A 20,156-nucleotide genomic window follows, 5' to 3' on the forward strand; every position below is an offset into this window, starting at 1 on the left:
TTATTTTTTTATATACAAATATAACGGTATATCTTCCCTGCTTACCTAATAAGTAAATAAATAAATATTAATACTATGTCGTAACATTAAAATTTGAGTTTATAAAAAACACGTTCTAACGTTATATTATAAATTTTAAATTTTAAAATTTAACAGAAAATTATTTCGATAATAACTTTATTTTAAAATATTGATTTTAAGGATTTAAGTTACAATTAACGAGTGGTCATTATGGTATTGATGAGAACGAGAGTTACGATCTTGAGTTTCCTAAAGGGTGGCCGTGGCAGTGTGTCGAGATCACGCCACCACACAATTGAAAAATTCGTATATATATATATATAAATGACTTTTAACAAGAAATTATTATTATTTAAAAAATCATAAATTTGTAATATTAATAAATATTACGTGTCTTCGAAAATTAAATTAATGAATTTATAAATGTATAAAAACATGTATTTTAGAAAAATAAAAATAAAAATAAGTAGGACGATTTTATTATTATTATTATTATTATTTTGGATTATCCAACTTAAGGCCCAAAACCTGCTTTGAAATTTAAAAAGCCCATTTTTTACGGCCTGTTTGCGCAACCCTATATATAAAAATGAGGTTTTAGGGTTCTTGCTTCCTCCCTCTGCTGCGGTCGTGCGCTTCTCCCTATAGGCCTTGCAGGATTTTCTTCTTTCACCGGTTTTCGTTCCAGATTTTTCCAACATGGTGAGTTCTCGTTCCTCTCCTACTCAGATTATTGTAGTGTAGAATCTTGTTTTTCGTTTCGGATCTGTTTGTTCGGACAGTTGAATGTATTTCGGTGTGTTTAAGCCTCGGAGTTTTATTTGAACCGTTTTGAGTTGTGGATTCATGGTTGTAGGATGAGGATACGAATATCGATACAAATGAAACCTCTGTATACTAGAATTTTTGCGTTTTTTTTTTTTTTTTTTTTTTTNTGTTCTGTCGTATTTAGAATTCTTTGGGTTTTGCGAACGAAAAATGCATTAAGATTATAGAAAGATGTGTTTCATAATATGAGCGGAGAACGCTAAGAAATGTTTATCGAGATAGTAGTGCAAAAATATTTTTCATTCCGCTACTCTGATGTACTGAATTGTATGAAATTCTTTTATTTTTTAAATTTGCGGGGGTTTGATTTTTATCTGATGTCCTCAAGTTATTTTGGAATAGATTTCTTTGCAAAACTGGTGTCCGTTGAATGGAATCTCGCTCTTGTGTTTGTAAATAGTTTCATATTTCTGTAGTGTACACATCACGTATGTTCTTAACAAACTTCTGCTACTTGAACGTCTCTTTATGATTTTTTTATATAAAACCCGCAAGTCGAGTATTAAAGCCATATAAATGCATGTTCGAGCTGTTGGTATTAGACAAGTGTAATGATGTAAAATACTGCTGTGGATTCTCAAATTTGGAGTTGATCAACTTGGATTTTTTTTTTATTTTTGTCAATAGGTTCTCCAAAACGATATTGATTTGCTGAATCCACCTGCTGAGCTTGAGAAGAGGAAACACAAGCTCAAGCGTCTTGTGCAGTCGCCCAATTCCTTCTTCATGGTATACCTTTGATTTTATTTCAATTTCATGCCATTATTTCTATGCCCATCAATTTTTTTTCTCGGGGAGGCGCTTCTTAATAGCATACACATTCCAACCTGTTAACGTTTCTGCTTTTGCCTTGAATTATATGTTGTTCTGACAAGTTTTGCCTTTCATTGTGTTTCGACTTGAAGGACGTTAAGTGCCAGGGATGCTTCAACATGTAAGTGCCATTCCTTTTCATTAGTTTGTTGTACTCTGCAAATTTTCTGGATTCTGATCGAGGATGTTGTGTTGAACCCGTCTGATTGTAGTTTTCTTTGATGATATGCAGTACCACTGTCTTTAGCCACTCTCAAACTGTTGTGGTATGCGGGAACTGCCAGACCGTCTTGTGCCAACCAACTGGAGGGCGTGCTAGACTCACCGAAGGGTGTTCTTTCAGGAGAAAGGGCGATTGATTGATGATGAAGATGATGAGGTTCCTTGTTTCTTTTTGATGGAAGAAGACGCTGTCTCTGTTTTGATCATGGTATATTTATTTTTCTTGTACGGTACCAGACTTGATTGTGCTCTCACTCTCCTCAATAGATTATATTTGGCTTTTTAGAGTTATGGTTTTGTTTAAAAGAAGAATTTTATGTACCGAACTGTTAGTTTCATTTAGTAAAGCTTAGATTTCTTTCATCTGTTCTTCATTTTCCTTCATTGGAGTGAATGCCTATGAGTTTATGATATGCATTCATGCAGGAGAATCTTTCACTACTCATCTGATTTTGCATCATGAATTTAATACTATTTTTATTTCAATGACATGTTCTTAATGTTAAGTGTCGTTTGTTGGAGGAAAAATGGTGCTGCGAGCTGTAAAAGTATCCTTCTTTTTCTCTTCTTTTTTTTCCTTCATGTACAGAACATTTAGTTTTGAGGCTTCCTTGTTAGTTTCTCCACTGATTTCTCATCATTATTTTATTTTATATTTATTTTGTGGGTTTAAAGTGTTTATTTTAGTTCTTCAACTGTGATGAAGCTGGGCTTTGTTTTATATATTTGAATAATGGTAGAGAAGGATGATTTTATGTGGTGCATGTAGTTAAATACTTTGTCTTGTGGTGATATTAAGTTTCAAAATATTGAAATTAGTTTTTATTTATCATAAATATAATTAGGAAACTTAAGGGCGTAATTTGCTTTGATTCGAAGTTTTAGAACTCAAAAATTGGTTGTATTTAATCTTTTTTTTTAAAGGACTTTTTTTAAGCATGAGTATCTCCAATGAGAGCTTAATTCTTTTACCAGCTGCATCTTGATACAAACCAATGGTAGCATCAATTACAGGCCAATTTGTGTTTTTGTCGAAAGTGGCATTCATTACAGACACCAATGTTGCTCGTTCGCTTGATTGTTGCAACTATTTCCTCCTAAATTTGGACCTTTCGCATCACAGCCTCATGCGATTTGGTGGACTCAACTGTTTCCCAACCCTTGAAGCAATTCATTTTGTTGATGCCTTTTATTCAAAGAGTCGTCTCACTGTGGTTCTTATTGGATTTTGATTTGTACGGTCTATGATGTCCTCTCGTCTACACGAAAATAACATTAGCCTTGTCAACATGTCACTGGATTATCGATTCAACCTACTATCCTGAACGCCAGAGAGAATTTTATCTCCTTTGTAATGAAAAAAAAAAGATGAAAAATGAGGAACAAGAATGAAAGAATTTGAGTCTCGGACCAACTACTTATTTGTAAATAATAAAAACAATATTAAACATAATTTTAATCCAAGCTTGCCCGCATAATTGGAGAAAAAAAATTGTAAAAGCATTTTGTAAACAAAATCACCTTTTTTGGACAATTTTAACCGTTTTATTGTTTAAATCTTAGTAAATAAATAAATGATTTTAAAATCCTTGAAAAAATTTCATCTAGATACATTATTTTTTTTAAAAAAAGGTAAGATATACAAATAAATATTTTAAGAAAGAATGTCTAAACTATAAGATCGGTGAAACATTCTTGAGATCTTATTGGATTGGAGGGATAAGGTCGGAGATGAGAATAAGGGTGAGAATGCACTTTATTCGAAATAAGATTTGAAATAAGGTTTGTATCGGTGGATACGCATACCGGAATGAGTTCGTTCGAATTAAAATATATGTAAAATTTAATCGTGATAGGCACTACCCTAGTAATTTTTTTTATTTTATTTTTAATAGTACTTTTTATGGTGTTTGGGTAAGATATTATAAAAATGTGTGTAATTAAGTATAGAGCACACATGGGATGCTAATAGCTACTAATTAGCTATTGAAAATTCCTTGTAAAAGATTGCACCATAGTCAGTGTCATCAACCACATCACTCTTATTATATACTTCAATTAAATCTCTTTTATATTTCTTCTATCAAAATAATAATAAATTTCTTTTTACATTTTTATATAGGTAAAACTTTGATCAATAAAATATTTCCAAATAATAATAAACACAATGTTATATTTTTACCGACTCATACCTTTCCTTTCATCCTTAAGTTTCAAAATATTATATTTTTACGTTCGATTTTTAGGTTATAATTTCCCTTTGTCTTTAAGTTTCAAAATATAATATTTTTATGCTTCACGCTATAGTTTCCATTTCGTTAATAGATTTAAAAATATTATATTTTTACGATAGATTTTCCGACTATGGATTCCATTTTGTCCTTAGGTTTCAAAATGTAATATTTTTACGTCTTATTTTCAACTATAGTTTTCATTTCGTCTTCAGATTTTATAATATTATATTTTTACGTCTTATTTTCCAACTATGGATTCTATTTTCTTTTTAAATTTTAAAATATTATATTTTTAGGTCTGATTTTCCCGTACAAAATATTTTTATATTTTTACTCAGTTTTGAATTTTATTTCTATTTAGTCTCCAAAAATAAATTTCAAAATTTCTTCACTCGGATGACATTTTTCGTTAATTCTCTTAGTTTTATGGCGCATAAGTTATTATCAACAAGTTTCAATATTTACAAACGACAAAGGACTAAATTGCAAAATATCAATTCACAGGGACTTAATTGAAAACATAATCATTTCAAGTTTCTAATCCATCCTCTAAATTTCTAATAATTTGGTATAAAATTGAAATTATTTTTTCAAAGTCAATTCGACCTAAGTTTATTATCGAGGAGCATTCCCGAACAAAAAAAGGACTAAATTATAAAATATCAATAGACAAGGACTAAATTGAAAATATAAAAAAGATGAAGGAGCAGAGCATAAAAAAGGAGATTTGTTATGGTCAAAAGAAAGTAATGGTAATTTGAAGTTAAATTAATATAAATATGATATTGGAGTAATGGCTATGAAGGTCTACTCATCGTTTTCTTAAAAAGGAACCCTTTTGTCTCTATATACGTCTTTTTTCATTCATTCACATGCAACCCATCAAAATAGAACCCCAAATAATAATTAATTAATTTTTAAAAAAATATATATTTTTAATTTCAAAGTAATTATACATTTATTCGATTCTTCGTTTTTTTCAAACAAAACCGAATAGAAATAGAATCACACTGCTACCTTCAATGTCCTGACTGTTCACAAAACGTGAGAAGCAGATGAATAATTATCTGATTCTTGAAGATTTTCTAGAAAATTGTATCTGATCCATTCGTTTTTTTTTTCCCTCGGATAGATGGTCTGGATTTCGTATGGGTTCGAAACCTGTTGAGATGTGACGGGAAATCATTAATTGTTGAAAAATAACAAAAATGTTTCTTTTATTCATAGAACGTGCGAAGCAGATGAATAATTATCTGCTTCTAGAAGATTTTCTAGAAAACTGTATCTGATTCATTTGTTTTTTTTCCTCTTACAAATGGTCAGGATTTCGTATGGGTTCGAAATCTATTGAGATGTTCACGGAAAATCTTGAATTGTTGAAAAAATAACAAAAATGTTTCTTTTATTCATAGAACGTGCGATTTGCTTCTAGAAGATTTTTTAGAAAACTGTATCTGATCCATTCGTTTTCTTTTTTCCTCTGATAGATGGTCAGGATTTCGTATGGGTTCCAAACCTATTGAGATGTTCACGAAAAATCTTGAATTGTTGAAAAAAGAACAAAAATGTTTATTTTATTCATAAGACGGGAGAAGCATATGAATATTTATCTGGTTCTATAAGATTTTCTAGAAAACTGTACCCGATTTATTCGTTTTTTTCTCTGATAGTTGGTCAGGATTTCGTACGGGTTCGAAACCTGTTGAGATGCCCACCCGAAATCATTAATTGTTAAAAAATAACAAAAATGTTTCTTTTATTCATAGAACGTGCGAAGCAGATGAATAATTATCTGCTTCTAGAAGATTTTCTAGAAAACTGTATCCGATTCATTGGTTTTTTTTTCCTCCGATAGACAGTCTGGTTTTCGTATGGGTTCGAAATCTATTGAGATGTCCACGGGAAATCTTGAATGGTTGAAAAAAGAACAAAAGTGTTTCTTTTATCGAGACCACCGATAAATAAATAAAATAATAAATATATTTCGAGATAATTATATACTTAATAATTATAAAATTTTCTTTTTTAATCTTTAACTTACTCCCAACAAAAATAATATTATTTAAAAAAAAAAAAACTGTATTTTTTATTTGAGTTATTTAATTATATGCATTAATCCAATTTAATTTTATGCAAAATTTGATTTTCATTCAATTAACAAATCTATAAAAAAAAATATAACATTATTTTTAGCGTTAAAATTAATAAAAATCGAGTATAGCGTAAAAAAATCGAAAGTTTAGCCATCTAATTTTTGAAAACTACGTTAAAATTTGTCGTAGAAATATTTATTTTAAATTTTAAAATTATTTTTTATTTTATATGGGTTAAGAATCACGAATCTCCACAATAGTATGATATGGTCGACTTTGAGCATAAACTCTCGTAACTTTGCTTCTCAGATAGTATTTTTGGAATCCCGGGTAGGTGGGACTTTCATCCAACAATATGAATTATATTTTTTTTAATTCACCTCAAAAACGCTAATTTATATTATTTTTTCACAAAATTTAAATAATTAAAATGTCCCAATAACTAATAATAATTCAAAAAAAAAAAAAAAAAAAAAAANGAAGAAGGTGCGTGGAGCATATGATTGCTGAATTTATTTGGCTTTTGTCCATCAGTCAAATTTGAAGCACATGAATGCATGCTTACCCCTAAACTTTATATTATAATTATTATTATTATTATTTATTTTAATACACCTAACTCAAGCACCTACTTTTAATTATATTATTATTCACCTATTTCATTTTATAATATGATAGGTAAACTTTGTCATTGCTTATAAGTCACATTATAATATGCTAAAACTTTGATAACATGTTGTATTTTTTAAAAAAATACTTAGGTATATATGTTGTATCTTAGGGTCTCCCATACATAATATTTATACCTACCTCTATGTTAGCCTCCCCTGAAGATTTAATGGATAATGAAAGTTAATGTGACAATCACCCTCTTTCTCTCTCTCTCTCTCTCTCGTTATTATTTTGTGTAAATTTACTCGAGAGTTCCCGACATGGAGTTTTTGATTTTTTATAGAGTGCTTGCAGCTTTGTCCGAAACGCTTGCAGCCTCCCGTCAAAATCTTCGAGCAAGAAGCAGGCAGATATAAATAGTCGATAGCAGTAATCAATCGTTTCGAACTCGACAAAAGGCTATAAAATATAAGTTTGTAATCGAGCAGATAAAGTACATTACATAGTCTGTTTTAGGGAGTGGTAACTTACCCATTCAGTAACTTTGACACTGGACGTAATGGGGTATTGTTGGGTCGGGTGAATTCAATAATAGACGCTTGTTGGCATTTCGGGCTTCTTTTCTCCTTTTAGGGTCTACCCGAAAGAGAATCTAATGTTTCTTGGTTGTGAATATCTGAATTGGATGAATTACCCATCTTAATTTAATATTTGAAAATAAAATAAATGACAAAAGTTGGAACAAAGAATTGTGAGCCTGGAACGTGTAGTTAAAAGTGACTACAGTGTCGAATAAAGAGGAGGCTATTCGAGAACTCTGTAAGCCTCAGAAGAGGCTTATAATGTACTATTAGTATCTGTCCCGAGCTTCGAAACTTGTTTTTCTATCAATTTTTAGTATATGCCATGAACTCCGAAACCCGTCTTTATATCGGTTATCCTGTATTTGTCGTGAGCCGTGGACATCTCTACCCCTACCAATGTTAGGTAGAAAATACATACAAAAAGAAGCAAAGCATTGCCATCTTACGCTTATATAAACCCTCACACACACGCAAGCTAACTTCAGTTCATACTAAAACAGAGCTTCTCTGCTTCTTCATCTTCTTCACAAAATGAGTCCATCGCCGTCAAAACCCAAGAGAAAGCAGCAGCAGCCGCCGCCGGAAACGACGCCCCACCGTTTCCTCGGAGTCCGACGGCGGCCATGGGGCCGATACGCCGCCGAGATCAGGGACCCTTCCACCAAAGAGCGTCACTGGCTCGGAACCTTCGACACCGCCGAGGAGGCCGCAGTCGCTTACGACTGCGCCGCCCGCTCCCTCCGCGGCTCCCTCGCTCGTACCAATTTCCTCTACTCCGATTCTCTCCCCCCTCCGCCGCCACCTCCCTCCGCCGCCCTCCCTCCCAATCAAGCTCCTCTGCTTCTGCCTACTCCACCGCCTCATTTCCACCAAATCCCCCCTTCCAGAGACTCGCCGCCAAGCCTCTTCTCCGTCGACGGAGACGGCGGCGCTGAACTCCCGCCGTTTCCTCCCGCGATTTCGTCGGAATCCGAGAATTACAATTACAATTACAATTATAATCAGGGTTTAATGGAATTGCAGAACTCTGGATTTGAATATTTCGATCAGTCTCCGACTGACATCGGATCGTGTTTCGGATTTGATTCGAGCAGCGAGTACGTGCATGGCCCGATCTTCGGCTCAATGCCGGCTGTTTCCGACGCCGGCGCCGGCGAGTTTCTGTCTCCGGCGGCTAATTTCTATTTCCCTCAGTCTTGAGTTTAATTATTATCATATTATAAATTAGAATAATATATATATATATATATATATTATGTAATGTAATGCATGCGATAGTTTGACTTTATCCTCTCAATTTAATTATAATATATATAAGTATTCGCACTTTATTTAACCTTTCTTTTACTATTACCTTTATACTTTCAACAAATTTAATAAATAATCTTAAATTAAAAAATAAATAAATAATTCTTACGGTTAATTTGGAATAAAAATAGTTATTATTCTATTTTATATTTTTAATTTTTTTAAATACTCTTAAAATTTTAAAATATTTCATTAATATATTTTAATTTAAAAAAATTAAAAAAAAATACTTCAGCATTGTATTTAAAAATTACTCATAACATATTTAAAGTAGCATTAACGCCCGTTAAATTTTTTTCTATTGTTAATATATGGACGAACTGTCCATGTTATTTTCAGAATTTAGAGTCGGTAAAAATATCAAAGTTCGAACGTATTTTTGAAGTTTTTTTAGTTGAAAGGTGTAAATGAAATTTTCAAAATTTTAAGAATTTTTTTGGAATTTTTTTTTGAAGTTAAAATAATATTTTTTTAACTTTTTAAAATTTTAGAATATGGTTTAAAAAATGCACAAAATATTTTTTTTTATTAATTTAGCAAAAATAAAATAAAAATAAATACATGAAATCGGTAATTAAATGAATTTTTTAAAACTGACCAAGCATATAATTTATTAATTTTGTATTAAACATATGTTTATTATTCACTAAAAGCATATAATAATTTTTCATATAATAAAAATATATTAAAGTATATAAATTGCAATATAAGACTTTAATGTATAATTTAATGAAATTGAAAGACCATAAATAATAATATTTGTTCAAAATTATTTTTAAATTTTACTTTAAACGATTTTGTTAAAAAATAAAAAAATAAAAAAATAAAAAATGGTCCGACCCGACCCGACCCGTCTTATAAATATCTACAGAAAATTTGGTTGGCTTGCTTCCACGTACAAAACCCTTCAAAAACCTCCACGTTCATATTATCCGTCTCTGTAAATTTCTCCCATTCACAAAGCTTTCTTCCAGTCCTTCAATGGTGGAATTTCCATCTCCATTATCTTCTTCACTCGATTTTCCACCTGCATAACAGTACCTCAGTTCTCGTCTTTATTTGTCTCTTAGGTTATTCCTTTAATGGCTCTACTTTTACCCACAGCAGTCGTTTCTTCCTCCAGACCGCTAGTCGCCTTCAGACTTGGCTCATTTCCCAAGCTATGGGGTCTCTTCAACCGCAACTGTAATTTACGGCATTGTTCCAAGCGATGTGTGTCGATAACTAATGTCGTCTATGCTGAAGATGTTATGGTTCCTGGTGCGGCTAAATCGGCGAGGCGGAGAGAGCAAATTGAGCTCGAGCACGACTCTATTACGGTTCTCAATGAGAGAATTCGGCGGTTTCATGTAAAGAGGGAGTCTTCGAAAACGGCTATGGAGGCCGAGGAGGCGGACCGGTATATTCAGATGGTGAAGGAGCAGCAGCAAAGGGGCTTACAGAAGTTGAAAGGGAATAGGCAAAAGAAAGAGAGCGATGGTTATGATTATAAGGTTGATCCTTATACGCTTCGTTCTGGGGATTATGTCGTGCATAAGAAGGTCGGTATTGGCCGGTTCGTTGGAATTAAATTTGATGTTCAGAAGGGTTCTACGGAGCCTACTGAGTATGTGTTCATTGAGTATGCCGATGGGATGGCGAAGCTTTCAGTTAAGCAGGCGTCTCGAATGCTGTATCGCTATAGTCTGTACGTTTGTTCGTTCATTTACCCGCTTACGCATTCTGTTCATCGTGAACTTTCGTAGAATTATTCGCTACATTCATTGAATTGTTCAATGTTGGCCGTCATTTGGTGGCACATGCTAATTCATAATAGCAGACAAGTAGTTGGATTCGTGAGGATAAACAATTTGAATGAGCCTGCTAAATTAAAACTTCCAAGAATGAGTTTAAACTCAAGAATATATTGTGAATGAATTGCTCTTAAAAGGGTAAGAAAATTATTCAGAGCAGTTGTTTGGAACTATGGTAACTAGTCTTTCTGGAGTTGAGGTTATACGAACAAATTCATTATTTGCTTTGTTATGTTTCTATTTACATATCCATGTTTCATTTATTTCATACTTTATTACATTTTCAGACCAAATGAAAACAAAAGGCCTCGTACATTGAGCAAATTAAATGACACTACCACATGGGAAAAGAGAAAGACCAAGGGAAAGATTGCAATTCAGAAGATGGTTGTTGATTTGATGGAACTGTATCTTCATAGGTTGAAACAGAGAAGGCCTCCCTACCCGAAGTGTTCGGCTATGGAGGAATTTGCTGCTCAGTTTTCTTACACGCCTACAGTGGACCAAAAAGAGGTACTTTCACTCAAAGGCTTCTGCCCTTCCATTCCTTGGGTAGGGATGGTGGAGCTTCTTGGAATTTATCCAACTCCCATAAGGGAGCCTAACGAATCAAAAGTTTCATGTATGGTTTTGAATTGAAATGTTACATATGTATATTTACGTTCCCATCAACTTCAATTTACATTTCGTCCTTAAACTATAAGTTTTATTTCAGTTGAATAAAAAATTCAATAGTTTCAATAATGTTATCAAACTTATCCATTGAGCAAGTTCTTAATCTTAGAGTTGTTTTGACAAATGATTGGTAATATGACATTGTACATTATGATTGACTTATATAAATAAGGATACCTAGACATTTAACAACATGGAATTGTAGGAATTTATTCAAAACAGTGTAATGGGTCAAAATTCATTATCACGACATCAATATTATCTTTCTTTGAACACAACAATCAAATATTATTTACCACATCATCTTACCATTTATTTTGGGAGGAAGGACTAGGGATTCTCTATAAACAATTTATCAGTTTTAGGGACGACACTAAAAACTAGCCTAGAGTTTAGAGATGGAATCAATATTTTAGTCTTTCCCATTTGTTTGACTTCTTAAAGTCGTTCCAGATGTCTAAATATGGGTCTGGATCAATTGCTCATGTTTTACTGTTTGTACCAGTGCATACTAAATCATCTTCTATTCATTAGAACATGATATACTGTTGCTGCTCTAGTTCATTTATATCTGCAATGGCAAGCATAATAAGTTTCGTTAGTATGCGTTTGTATATTTATACCTCCACCAATTCATCTTTATATTAGCCATTAGATGCTTTCAGATTATTGCTATATTACTTTAAAGACCTAGATCCCTACTTGTGTTTTCTGAAGTTTCAGTGGATATGCATATTCTACTCTCTTCTTCTTGTAAAGTATCTGTTATTTATGCAGGCTTTCAGAGATGTTGAGAAAGATTTGACAGAGAGGGAAACTCCAATGGATCGTTTAATTTGTGGGGATGTTGGCTTTGGTAAAACTGAGGTTGCACTGCGTGCAATCTTCTATGTAGTCTCAGCAGGAAAGCAAGCTATGGTTCTAGCACCAACGATAGTCCTTGCCAAACAGCATTTTGAAGTTATCACACAGAGATTTTCTTCTTTTCCTGATGTTCAGATTGGACTATTGAGCAGGTTTCAGGTACTGTTAGATAAGCCTTAATTATGTGAAGACACCAGCATATAAGTTCTGGTAAAACGGCAAGGAATAATTCTAAGTCACGTGGACACAAACAATATAAAGTACTTTGAATTTCTTTATCCGTTTGGTGCATGTTGGCTTGGCTTAAATTATATTCTTAAATAGTTTGTTTTGTAGCTGACTCGACATGAATGTAACCGCTTAATCTTACTTTTATTCTGTTATGCGAACTCACTCTAAAAGAGTATAACTGCTGAATGTCTAAGCTAACTATACACATTACGACATGCAGACAAAATCAGAGAAAGATAAGCATCTAGAAATGATCAAAGAAGGCCAATTGAACATTGTTGTTGGGACTCACTCACTCCTTGGAGATCGTGTTGTATATAGTAATTTAGGGCTTCTAGTTGTTGATGAGGAACAGGTTCCTTTTTTTTTTGGTATCTCATTTTAGTTTGCTATTAATCATCCTGGTCTGGTGTAAGAGTAACTTACTTTCCTTCTGTTTCTTTTGTCTTTCCAGAGGTTTGGTGTCAAACAGAAGGAGAAAATAGCTTCTTTTAAAACTTCAATTGATGTTCTTACTCTCTCTGCAACACCGATACCGCGGACCCTGTATTTAGCATTGACTGGATTTCGCGATGCTAGGTAATTGAATCAACGCCTGTAATTCCTGAGTGAAGATACTGTTGGGATTTGTTGATTTCTAATTATTCTGGTATCCCTTTCTACTTTTGGGTCTAAATCACTGCTATCTTTCTGTGCTTTAGCTTGATTACAACTCCTCCTCCGGAAAGAGTTCCAATAAAGACCCATCTCTCAGCATTCAGTAAAGAAAAAGTGAAATCGGCTATTAAGTATGAGCTGGAACGTGGAGGCCAAGTTTTTTATGTTTTTCCTCGAATTAAAGGTAATGCATTAACACTTTTTTTTAAGATTTAAATTGTACTGTACGCTCAACTCTTAAGAACAGCTTTTATTTATCCATTCCTTCATGGCGCTACTTTTTAATTATGTGTATATGTGCATACGTTCTGGTTACAAACAGTTTCCCTTGATACTAACAAGGGAGAATGGGAAAATAAGATCCAGGCAAGCCAATTAGAGAGCTTTTTTGCTCCTTTGCCTGCCTAGGAGGCTCTCTTTCACCCCGTTTTTGTACTTCCTCTTTTCTATTATTTTTAACTGGCTTTAATCATGGATGGAGAATACCTACAAAAATGTTTATAAGGTTTTCCAACAGGATGGCAACGTACAACCCCCCAAAAAGTGATCATAACTCTTATCATTTCCTTTGAAAGGATGGCTGCTGTGAATTTAATTGATGAGACTATAAAGAAACATCATTTGCACAGAAATTAGTCCAAGGTATATATGCAGCATCTCCAAATTGGTGATTTCCATTTCCCCCTTGCTCTGATTGCACATGGAGCACCTGACTGTCAGGCAATATTTGGGTTCTTAATTTTGTCAGCAATCTTAATTGGATCTAAGTTCAAATACTTAAAAAAAAAATTCTTTTCCAATTAGCCTTGCAGAGAAAAAGAAGGGAAGAGGCTTTTGATCGTTGTGATATCATGGAACAAGGATTTATAAGTAGACTAACACATCTCCAAAGCCTATCGTTTATGGTTGCGCATTAGAGTAGGGGAAAAGTTCTGAATCTTCTTAGCCAAAGAAATCAATTATTTTGTTTTTCATACCTTAGATTCCTCCTAAAACCAAAATCCTATAATGTCACTTCAACATCTGGACAATCGCAAATATTTCTGAATTTTCATTTCAAATGAGTTCTTTCTGATAGGGAGATAGCTGAGTTGACATCTTTATCCATTTTACATGATACTTTTGTTTCCTCGAGTTTTAGAGAGAACAGAGTTTGGACACTTGAGTCTTCTAACGTGGTCTCTTGCAAGTTTCTCTTCTTTAGCCTTGTTCCCCATGTCAATCTGTGTTAGTCCCCTTTCTTCTTCCCTAGAAGGAAAAAGTTATGAGAATGCGTGCCACAACCTCTTCTCAATTGCTAAGATTTTGGTTTATATTCATAGTATATACTACTAAAACCTAGTGACTTGCTACTTCGTGCAGCAACTAGACACTGATAAAAGGAATAAAGATTGTAAAAAACCTTTGGAAGCATTTGATGTGTGGTGCGCCATTTAGTTCAATACTCAACAGAGCGAAATAATTTAAGCAGACAAGGAACTTTGGCTTAAGGGTGGTTTACAAGTAGGGGACCTCTAGCACATTGTATATTATTTGTTGGGATTTGGTCTCTAAATAACCTTAGTTTTTTCTCTTTAGTTTCCATACCAAGAGTGCATCAAGGACACTTGAAATTATCTCCTCATAGTTTTTAGATTCTCTACTGCAAATTGATTTGCTTGTGAACTGGTGGGGTTTTTTACATTATGAAGGTTAATAGTTCAAATCTCCTGCGGTTGGCATGAATTATCCAAAGGAGAGTCTATTGATGTTGGAGACTTGAGCTCAAATGAACACTACCAATTACACTAGAGGGATCCATCAAATACTTTCATTTTGAGGTTAGAGGTTCTTTTGACCTCTCACCAAGTTTAGAGGTCTGAATCTAGGGCTTGAGTGTCACATGGAAAGATAGAGATTTGAATTAAAGAATTTTTATACCAGTAGTAATATGTAAGAAAATATAATTTCTTCTCTCTACTTTATAAATCACATGTACGTTATTTGCGAGATCCTTTACTTAGCAAGCTAATTAAAATTTTAATCCGACCTATTAATTAGAAAGCATAGAAAGCAAATGTAAGAAAAGGGGGATACATACATACAAACAATATGTTAGTGAACCACAACAAATGAACATGAGTGAAGTGAATTCAATCATTTTCTCCCTTCAGAGATTCACGGTTCCCAGGAATTATTTAGTTTTAAAAAAAGGCAAATAAAAGCGAAGCCCAAAGGAGGCTAAAACAGTTGCAAAGTCCTCTTCAGTCTGTGGAAACATTGTAATTACTATTTCTATCATGAGAAGACCAAAAGGAAAAAGTAGAAACGTGATAATATCCAAATATTTTTTGATTGCTCCTTTCTGGATATAATAACCATCATGTAATTCCTAAAGTTGTTTTCTTGATTGTGTTAAGTTGCATTTCTTATCATTGCGCCAACAATATGTACTTCTTTCCTATTACATGCATTTATAAGAAATTCATGCAGCTTTATATCCAGTTTGGTAATGCCATAATTGAACCACAGGACTCGAGGAAGTGAAGGATTTTCTTGAGGCGAGTTTTCCAGACATTGAAATAGGTCTTGCTCATGGAAAGGTATTTTGTGTCCCTTTGTCAATTATGTGAGGCCTTAGTGTTGAATTAGCCGCTATCTAATACAACTTGAGCTTTAGCAATTGTTTCTAGAGCAACTACATTGACTGGTGAGCTAGAATATGTTTCAACAACAACAAACGTGCTCTGCTTTAGTTCATTCAAGCTTAGGGAATTAAGAAGTATGATGAATAAATTATTTTGTAGGACACTCTTTTTTAATTGCTGGATATTGTTTTTTCATGGGAAAGACTCCTGGTTCGTTAAGATATCAAAGCATCATTTAAGGTCTAAGGCTATCATACTAAAAATATTATCAAGCAAAACCTAGTTCCCGTCAGGAATACCTTCGTGTTCAATCTTTGAAAATGTTGTAGCTGCATATTTTATTCTTTCATTTCACTTATATAGCCATTATTTGCAGCAATACTCAAAGCAACTTGAAGAAACCATGGAAAATTTTGCACTTGGTGCTATTAAGATTCTTATATGTACGAATATTGTTGAAAGTGGTCTGGATATTCAAAATGCAAACACCATCATTGTTCAGGATGTTCAACAATTTGGGTTAGCACAATTATACCAGGTCTTGCCTATTCCCTCTTTTATTTCATTTTTGTCCGTCTTTGAGGAGAACTATGTTCTTTTAAAATTAACATTTCAATCTTTGTTTGGAATGTATATTTTTAAATGGAGATCAAGAGATGATACTATTGAATGTTGCAAAGAGGAAAACTTGCTTTTTATGGGGTTTTTTCTAATGCCCCTTGGCGATGGATCAAAAAATTGAAATGGTCATATAATTATTGTGTTTGCTCCCTTTTATCTTTATGAACGTTATAGTTATCTTTATTTTTTTATTATTCTACTATCTTCTTTTACTCTTTCCCTTACGTATCTCTCTAATGTCTGATAGCTGCGTGGAAGGGTGGGCCGGGCAGACAAGGAAGCTCATGCGTACTTGTTTTACCCAGACAAGGCCCTGCTATCTGATCAAGCACTGGTTTGTAGTTTCAATTCCATCTCATCTTTGCCATTGTAAACAATGTGGATGTTCTACACCATAATAATCTATCCTGGGCAATATGATCTTGAAACTTTCGAATTCTTCTAGTGTTTATTGCTCTTCTTTATTATCATTTAGGAAAGGCTTGCCGCTCTTGAAGAATGCCGTGAACTTGGGCAAGGTTTCCAACTCGCCGAGAGAGACATGGGCATAAGAGGGTTTGGTACCATCTTCGGTGAGCAACAAAGTGGTGATGTTGGAAATGTGGGCATTGATCTCTTCTTTGAAATGCTTTTTGACAGCTTGTCTAAGGTTTGTAATGATTCACCATCTACTAGTTTATATTTTGAGAGGGCAGCAGTTTCTGGCATGAAATAATGCGAAGTACTAATAATGCTTAAAAATTTTATTCACTGAAGTGCTAACCTCGTTTCTAAAACCAAATGTTGATTTTCCTGTGTATTTTTCTTGTTGCCATTGTTTCTTCTTTCTGTTTCCTTTATCTTCTGCAGTAATGATGTGTGAGCACATGCAATCTACAGTTGATCAATTAGCTAACTTTTGAATTATGGGTTGGTTGCTAATTTCTCTAATTCTGGATGGATTCTTTTCCTATGAGTTGCAGGTTGACGAACACAGGGTAGTCTCTGTCCCATACCAGTCAGTAAAGGTACTTTCTTGACTGGTGTTTGTTGAAAAAAAAAGAAAAAGAAGTTTGACTATTGAATTTAAGGGTCTAAATAGTAACTACTTTTCATGGTTCTAAGTCAGCTATCTTTTGTTGACAAAGAGAATTACAACATCTTTAACAAGCAAAAAACAACTTGACTGCTTTGTTTCTACTGAAATTCAGTTCAACATTGATTGCGTTGTGAAACACAACTTGTCTTCTAGAGATTGTAAGTAAAATTTGAAGTCGAAACTTGAAAGGGGTTGGTTGTCAATTGAGGGAGTGAGAAGAGATAAAGACAGGTAATAATTGAGAAGCTTTTTTTTTTTAAACCAGAAACGGAGCTCTTCATTAAATAAATGAAACAAGACTAATGTTCAAAAGATACAAACTCCATGAGGGAGTTGAAAAATAAACAGAGAAGAGATATAAAAAGTAATATTTGAGTTGTTTAGGCTTGTGTTTACTAGAAGGAAGGTTCAAGTTTTTCCAACTACCTGGGTATCTTGTTCTTCTAGTTCTAACTTCTTGCAGTTTCTTTCTGTATTTTCTTATTCACTATTAATATAATTCTCTAGTTTATATTTTAAATTGTGTCTGATTTTTATCGCTTTCTAACAGATTGATATAGATATTAATCCTCATTTGCCCTCTGAGTACATTAATTATTTGGAGAATCCCATGAAAATAATTAATGGAGCTGAAAAGGCGGCTGAGACAGACATCTGGGCTTTAATGCAATTTACTGAAAATTTGCGCCGTCAACATGGAAAAGAACCTTACTCAATGGAGATTCTGCTGAAGAAGCTTTATGTGAGGAGAATGGCAGCGGATCTAGGAATTTATCGGATATATGCTTCAGGAAAGACCGTTTGCATGGAAACTAAAATGAATAAGAAAGTTTTCAAGTTGATATCTGAATCAATGGTATCAGAGGTGCATCGAAATTGTTTGACTTTTGAGGAACATCAGATCAAGGTGAGCATATAGAATATCTTGCTGTTCATTTCTTGATTTGTTAAAGTTTATTATTCTTGATCTTGGTCTTGATCTCTAGCCTTTTCTCCACCTGCTGTGAAATGCTTAAACATATGAAATGGAAAAAGTAAAAGGAAATTCTATATGGAAAAATATTAAAATTCTTGTTACTTTTTAGTCTACATGTAACTTTTTCTTCGGAAGAATCAAAGAGAAAAAGAACAATGATCGGTCTTAGAGTTGACAAGGGCCCGAATCACTGAAATGGCTAAACACAGAAGGAAAAAGAACGAAAAGTCCTACCAAACACCCCAGTTATAACTTAGGCCAAAAATATCATGTGACCGAAGTACAACCGTAGGCAAAAGGGAGGTATTGAAATCTGCAGGGTATGATTATGAATGTACGTAAGGAGAAAAAAGAACTGAAGGGTAGCATATGAATGTAGGGAAGGAAAGTTCTTTTTTTTATTGATTCAGTTTGATGAGAGAGCACATTTGCTGCATAATGGAATGTGAATTCTGTTTAGATCTTTGCTTTCAGGGGAGTGTGTTGAACTCTTAAATCCTTCTGCAAGGTATCTTCCCTTAATTGGATTCCGTCCTTTTTCCTTTGTCCTATACATCATATGAAGTAAAGTAAGCATCATTGTGTCAGCCATACCTTCTTTCTTGTGTTACATTGTGTCAGCCATACTAAATAATCTATGCGCACAAAACTGAAAACATTTGAACAATGCTGCTCGTGTATATCTGCATTCTGTTTCTAACCTATGCAATTCAAATTGGCATCTTACTGTTTTTATTCTCTGTCTGTCCCCCTTTGCCTTTCACCTTTGGCAGGCTGGACTTCTCTTAGAGCTACCAAGAGAACAACTGCTAAATTGGATCTTTGAGTGCTTGGTGGAACTTCATGCTTCCCTCCCAGCCTTGATCAAATACTAGCTCTTATTACAGCAGGTTTCACAATGATTTTCTTAATCACAAGGCTTCATGCATATAATGTCCATTAACCAGCCTTGTTATTTTAAAAGCCTGAAATTTAGACTTGGCCTCTGAGGTCTCTGAACAAGAAGCTTTTGACATGGAAAATCTCAAATCCCAAGCAAAAGTATATTACCTGTTGTTAGTAAGCTGGAACAAGCTGATGGATATCACTTTCGAGCATTGTTTCAAGGTAAGCCTGGGATAACTGAAAACTGTTCTTTTCCCTCAACTAGCCTCTTCTTTCAACGGTTTTTCTTATTGCAGGATACGAGCTGGAGTTATCTTTCCAGAATATATAGCAGTGCCCGGGATCTGCTGGTGTATACGACGTTATCGAGACTCCAAGAAGGCTACGACATCACTCAGGTTACAATTTGTTCTGCCCCTCATTGTCTGTATATCATATTCGTTAAATCTTGTTATCAAGTTTGATTAGAAGCACAGTTCTGTTTTATTCTGATCTTAAAATTTACATGAGAAGAGGGTATGTTGTAAAGAAATTCTATGTTAATAAGTACAAAAAATTTAGGGAAGGGTTGAAGTAGGAACCAACAAGCATAGAGTTATTGAACATTTCAGAAGAAAATTGTGAGAAAAATGTTTTATATTATTATATCCACTTTTGATACCCTTTATTCCAGGCTGCTGTATGCATCTCTTTATTCCATGCTCTATTTTCTGATACTAAATTTCTAAAATTAAGCTTGCTTTACCATAAAACTTGATGCTCTTGTATGTTGAGAAATCTGAATCCCTAGATATTGATATACCAACTTGAGTTTTCCTTGTATTATTTACCCCTCAAATCCAATATGATCTCTCAACCTTTTTCTATGTCATATAAGCTCAACATTGACTTAATTACTCTTTGCTACAATTCATTAATGAAAGCATGCATGACTGAAGCCACTTAGATACGTGTCAACACTCGTGTAAAAACCGTTCCAAGATAACAGATATAACCATAATTTGATCTGGAGGTCTAAGATGTATGTCTTAATA

At 33.7% G+C, this 20,156-nt stretch overlaps 3 protein-coding genes across 3 annotated transcripts; all 3 read left to right on the plus strand.

Moving 5' to 3' along the window:
- The first annotated feature begins 618 nt into the window (after positions 1-618).
- Positions 619-2,247, plus strand: LOC111788102 (40S ribosomal protein S27-2). Its single transcript, XM_023668293.1, has 4 exons — positions 619-723; positions 1,477-1,578; positions 1,755-1,783; positions 1,895-2,247. Exons 1-4 carry the CDS (start codon positions 721-723, stop codon positions 2,019-2,021), a joined length of 261 nt encoding a protein of 86 aa, XP_023524061.1. The 5' UTR covers positions 619-720; the 3' UTR covers positions 2,022-2,247.
- A 5,691-nt stretch (positions 2,248-7,938) lies between these two features.
- Positions 7,939-8,607, plus strand: LOC111801785 (ethylene-responsive transcription factor LEP-like). The gene has a single exon (XM_023685981.1). The coding sequence runs from the start codon at positions 7,939-7,941 to the stop codon at positions 8,605-8,607; it is 669 nt and encodes a 222-aa protein (XP_023541749.1).
- Positions 8,608-9,621: 1,014 nt separating this feature from the next.
- Positions 9,622-19,794, plus strand: LOC111792403 (ATP-dependent DNA helicase At3g02060, chloroplastic). The gene is made up of 14 exons (XM_023673831.1): positions 9,622-10,402; positions 10,796-11,021; positions 11,961-12,206; positions 12,499-12,633; positions 12,733-12,857; positions 12,980-13,119; positions 15,447-15,517; positions 15,939-16,100; positions 16,431-16,517; positions 16,659-16,832; positions 17,146-17,190; positions 17,812-18,168; positions 19,011-19,344; positions 19,419-19,794. Exons 1-13 carry the CDS (start codon positions 9,798-9,800, stop codon positions 19,110-19,112), a joined length of 2,475 nt encoding a protein of 824 aa, XP_023529599.1. The 5' UTR covers positions 9,622-9,797; the 3' UTR covers positions 19,113-19,344; positions 19,419-19,794.
- The last annotated feature ends 362 nt before the right edge of the window (positions 19,795-20,156 follow it).

This window comes from Cucurbita pepo, chromosome LG01 (assembly GCF_002806865.2).
Source record: "Cucurbita pepo subsp. pepo cultivar mu-cu-16 chromosome LG01, ASM280686v2, whole genome shotgun sequence".
NCBI lineage: Eukaryota > Viridiplantae > Streptophyta > Magnoliopsida > Cucurbitales > Cucurbitaceae > Cucurbita > Cucurbita pepo.

Bases quoted from the DNA above. Each gene is read 5' to 3' on its own strand.
- LOC111788102 (XM_023668293.1), top strand. The intron at 1,579-1,754 runs GTATACCTTTGA...TTCGACTTGAAG, and splicing joins CGCCCAATTCCTTCTTCATG to GACGTTAAGTGCCAGGGATG. The intron at 1,784-1,894 runs GTAAGTGCCATT...GATGATATGCAG, and splicing joins TGCCAGGGATGCTTCAACAT to TACCACTGTCTTTAGCCACT.
- LOC111801785 (XM_023685981.1), top strand. From the start codon at position 7,939: ATGAGTCCATCGCCGTCAAAACCCAAGAGAAAGCAGCAGCAGCCGCCG.
- LOC111792403 (XM_023673831.1), top strand. From the start codon at position 9,798: ATGGCTCTACTTTTACCCACAGCAGTCGTTTCTTCCTCCAGACCGCTA. The intron at 12,858-12,979 runs GTAATTGAATCA...TCTGTGCTTTAG, and splicing joins ACTGGATTTCGCGATGCTAG to CTTGATTACAACTCCTCCTC. The intron at 18,169-19,010 runs GTGAGCATATAG...CACCTTTGGCAG, and splicing joins TTGAGGAACATCAGATCAAG to GCTGGACTTCTCTTAGAGCT.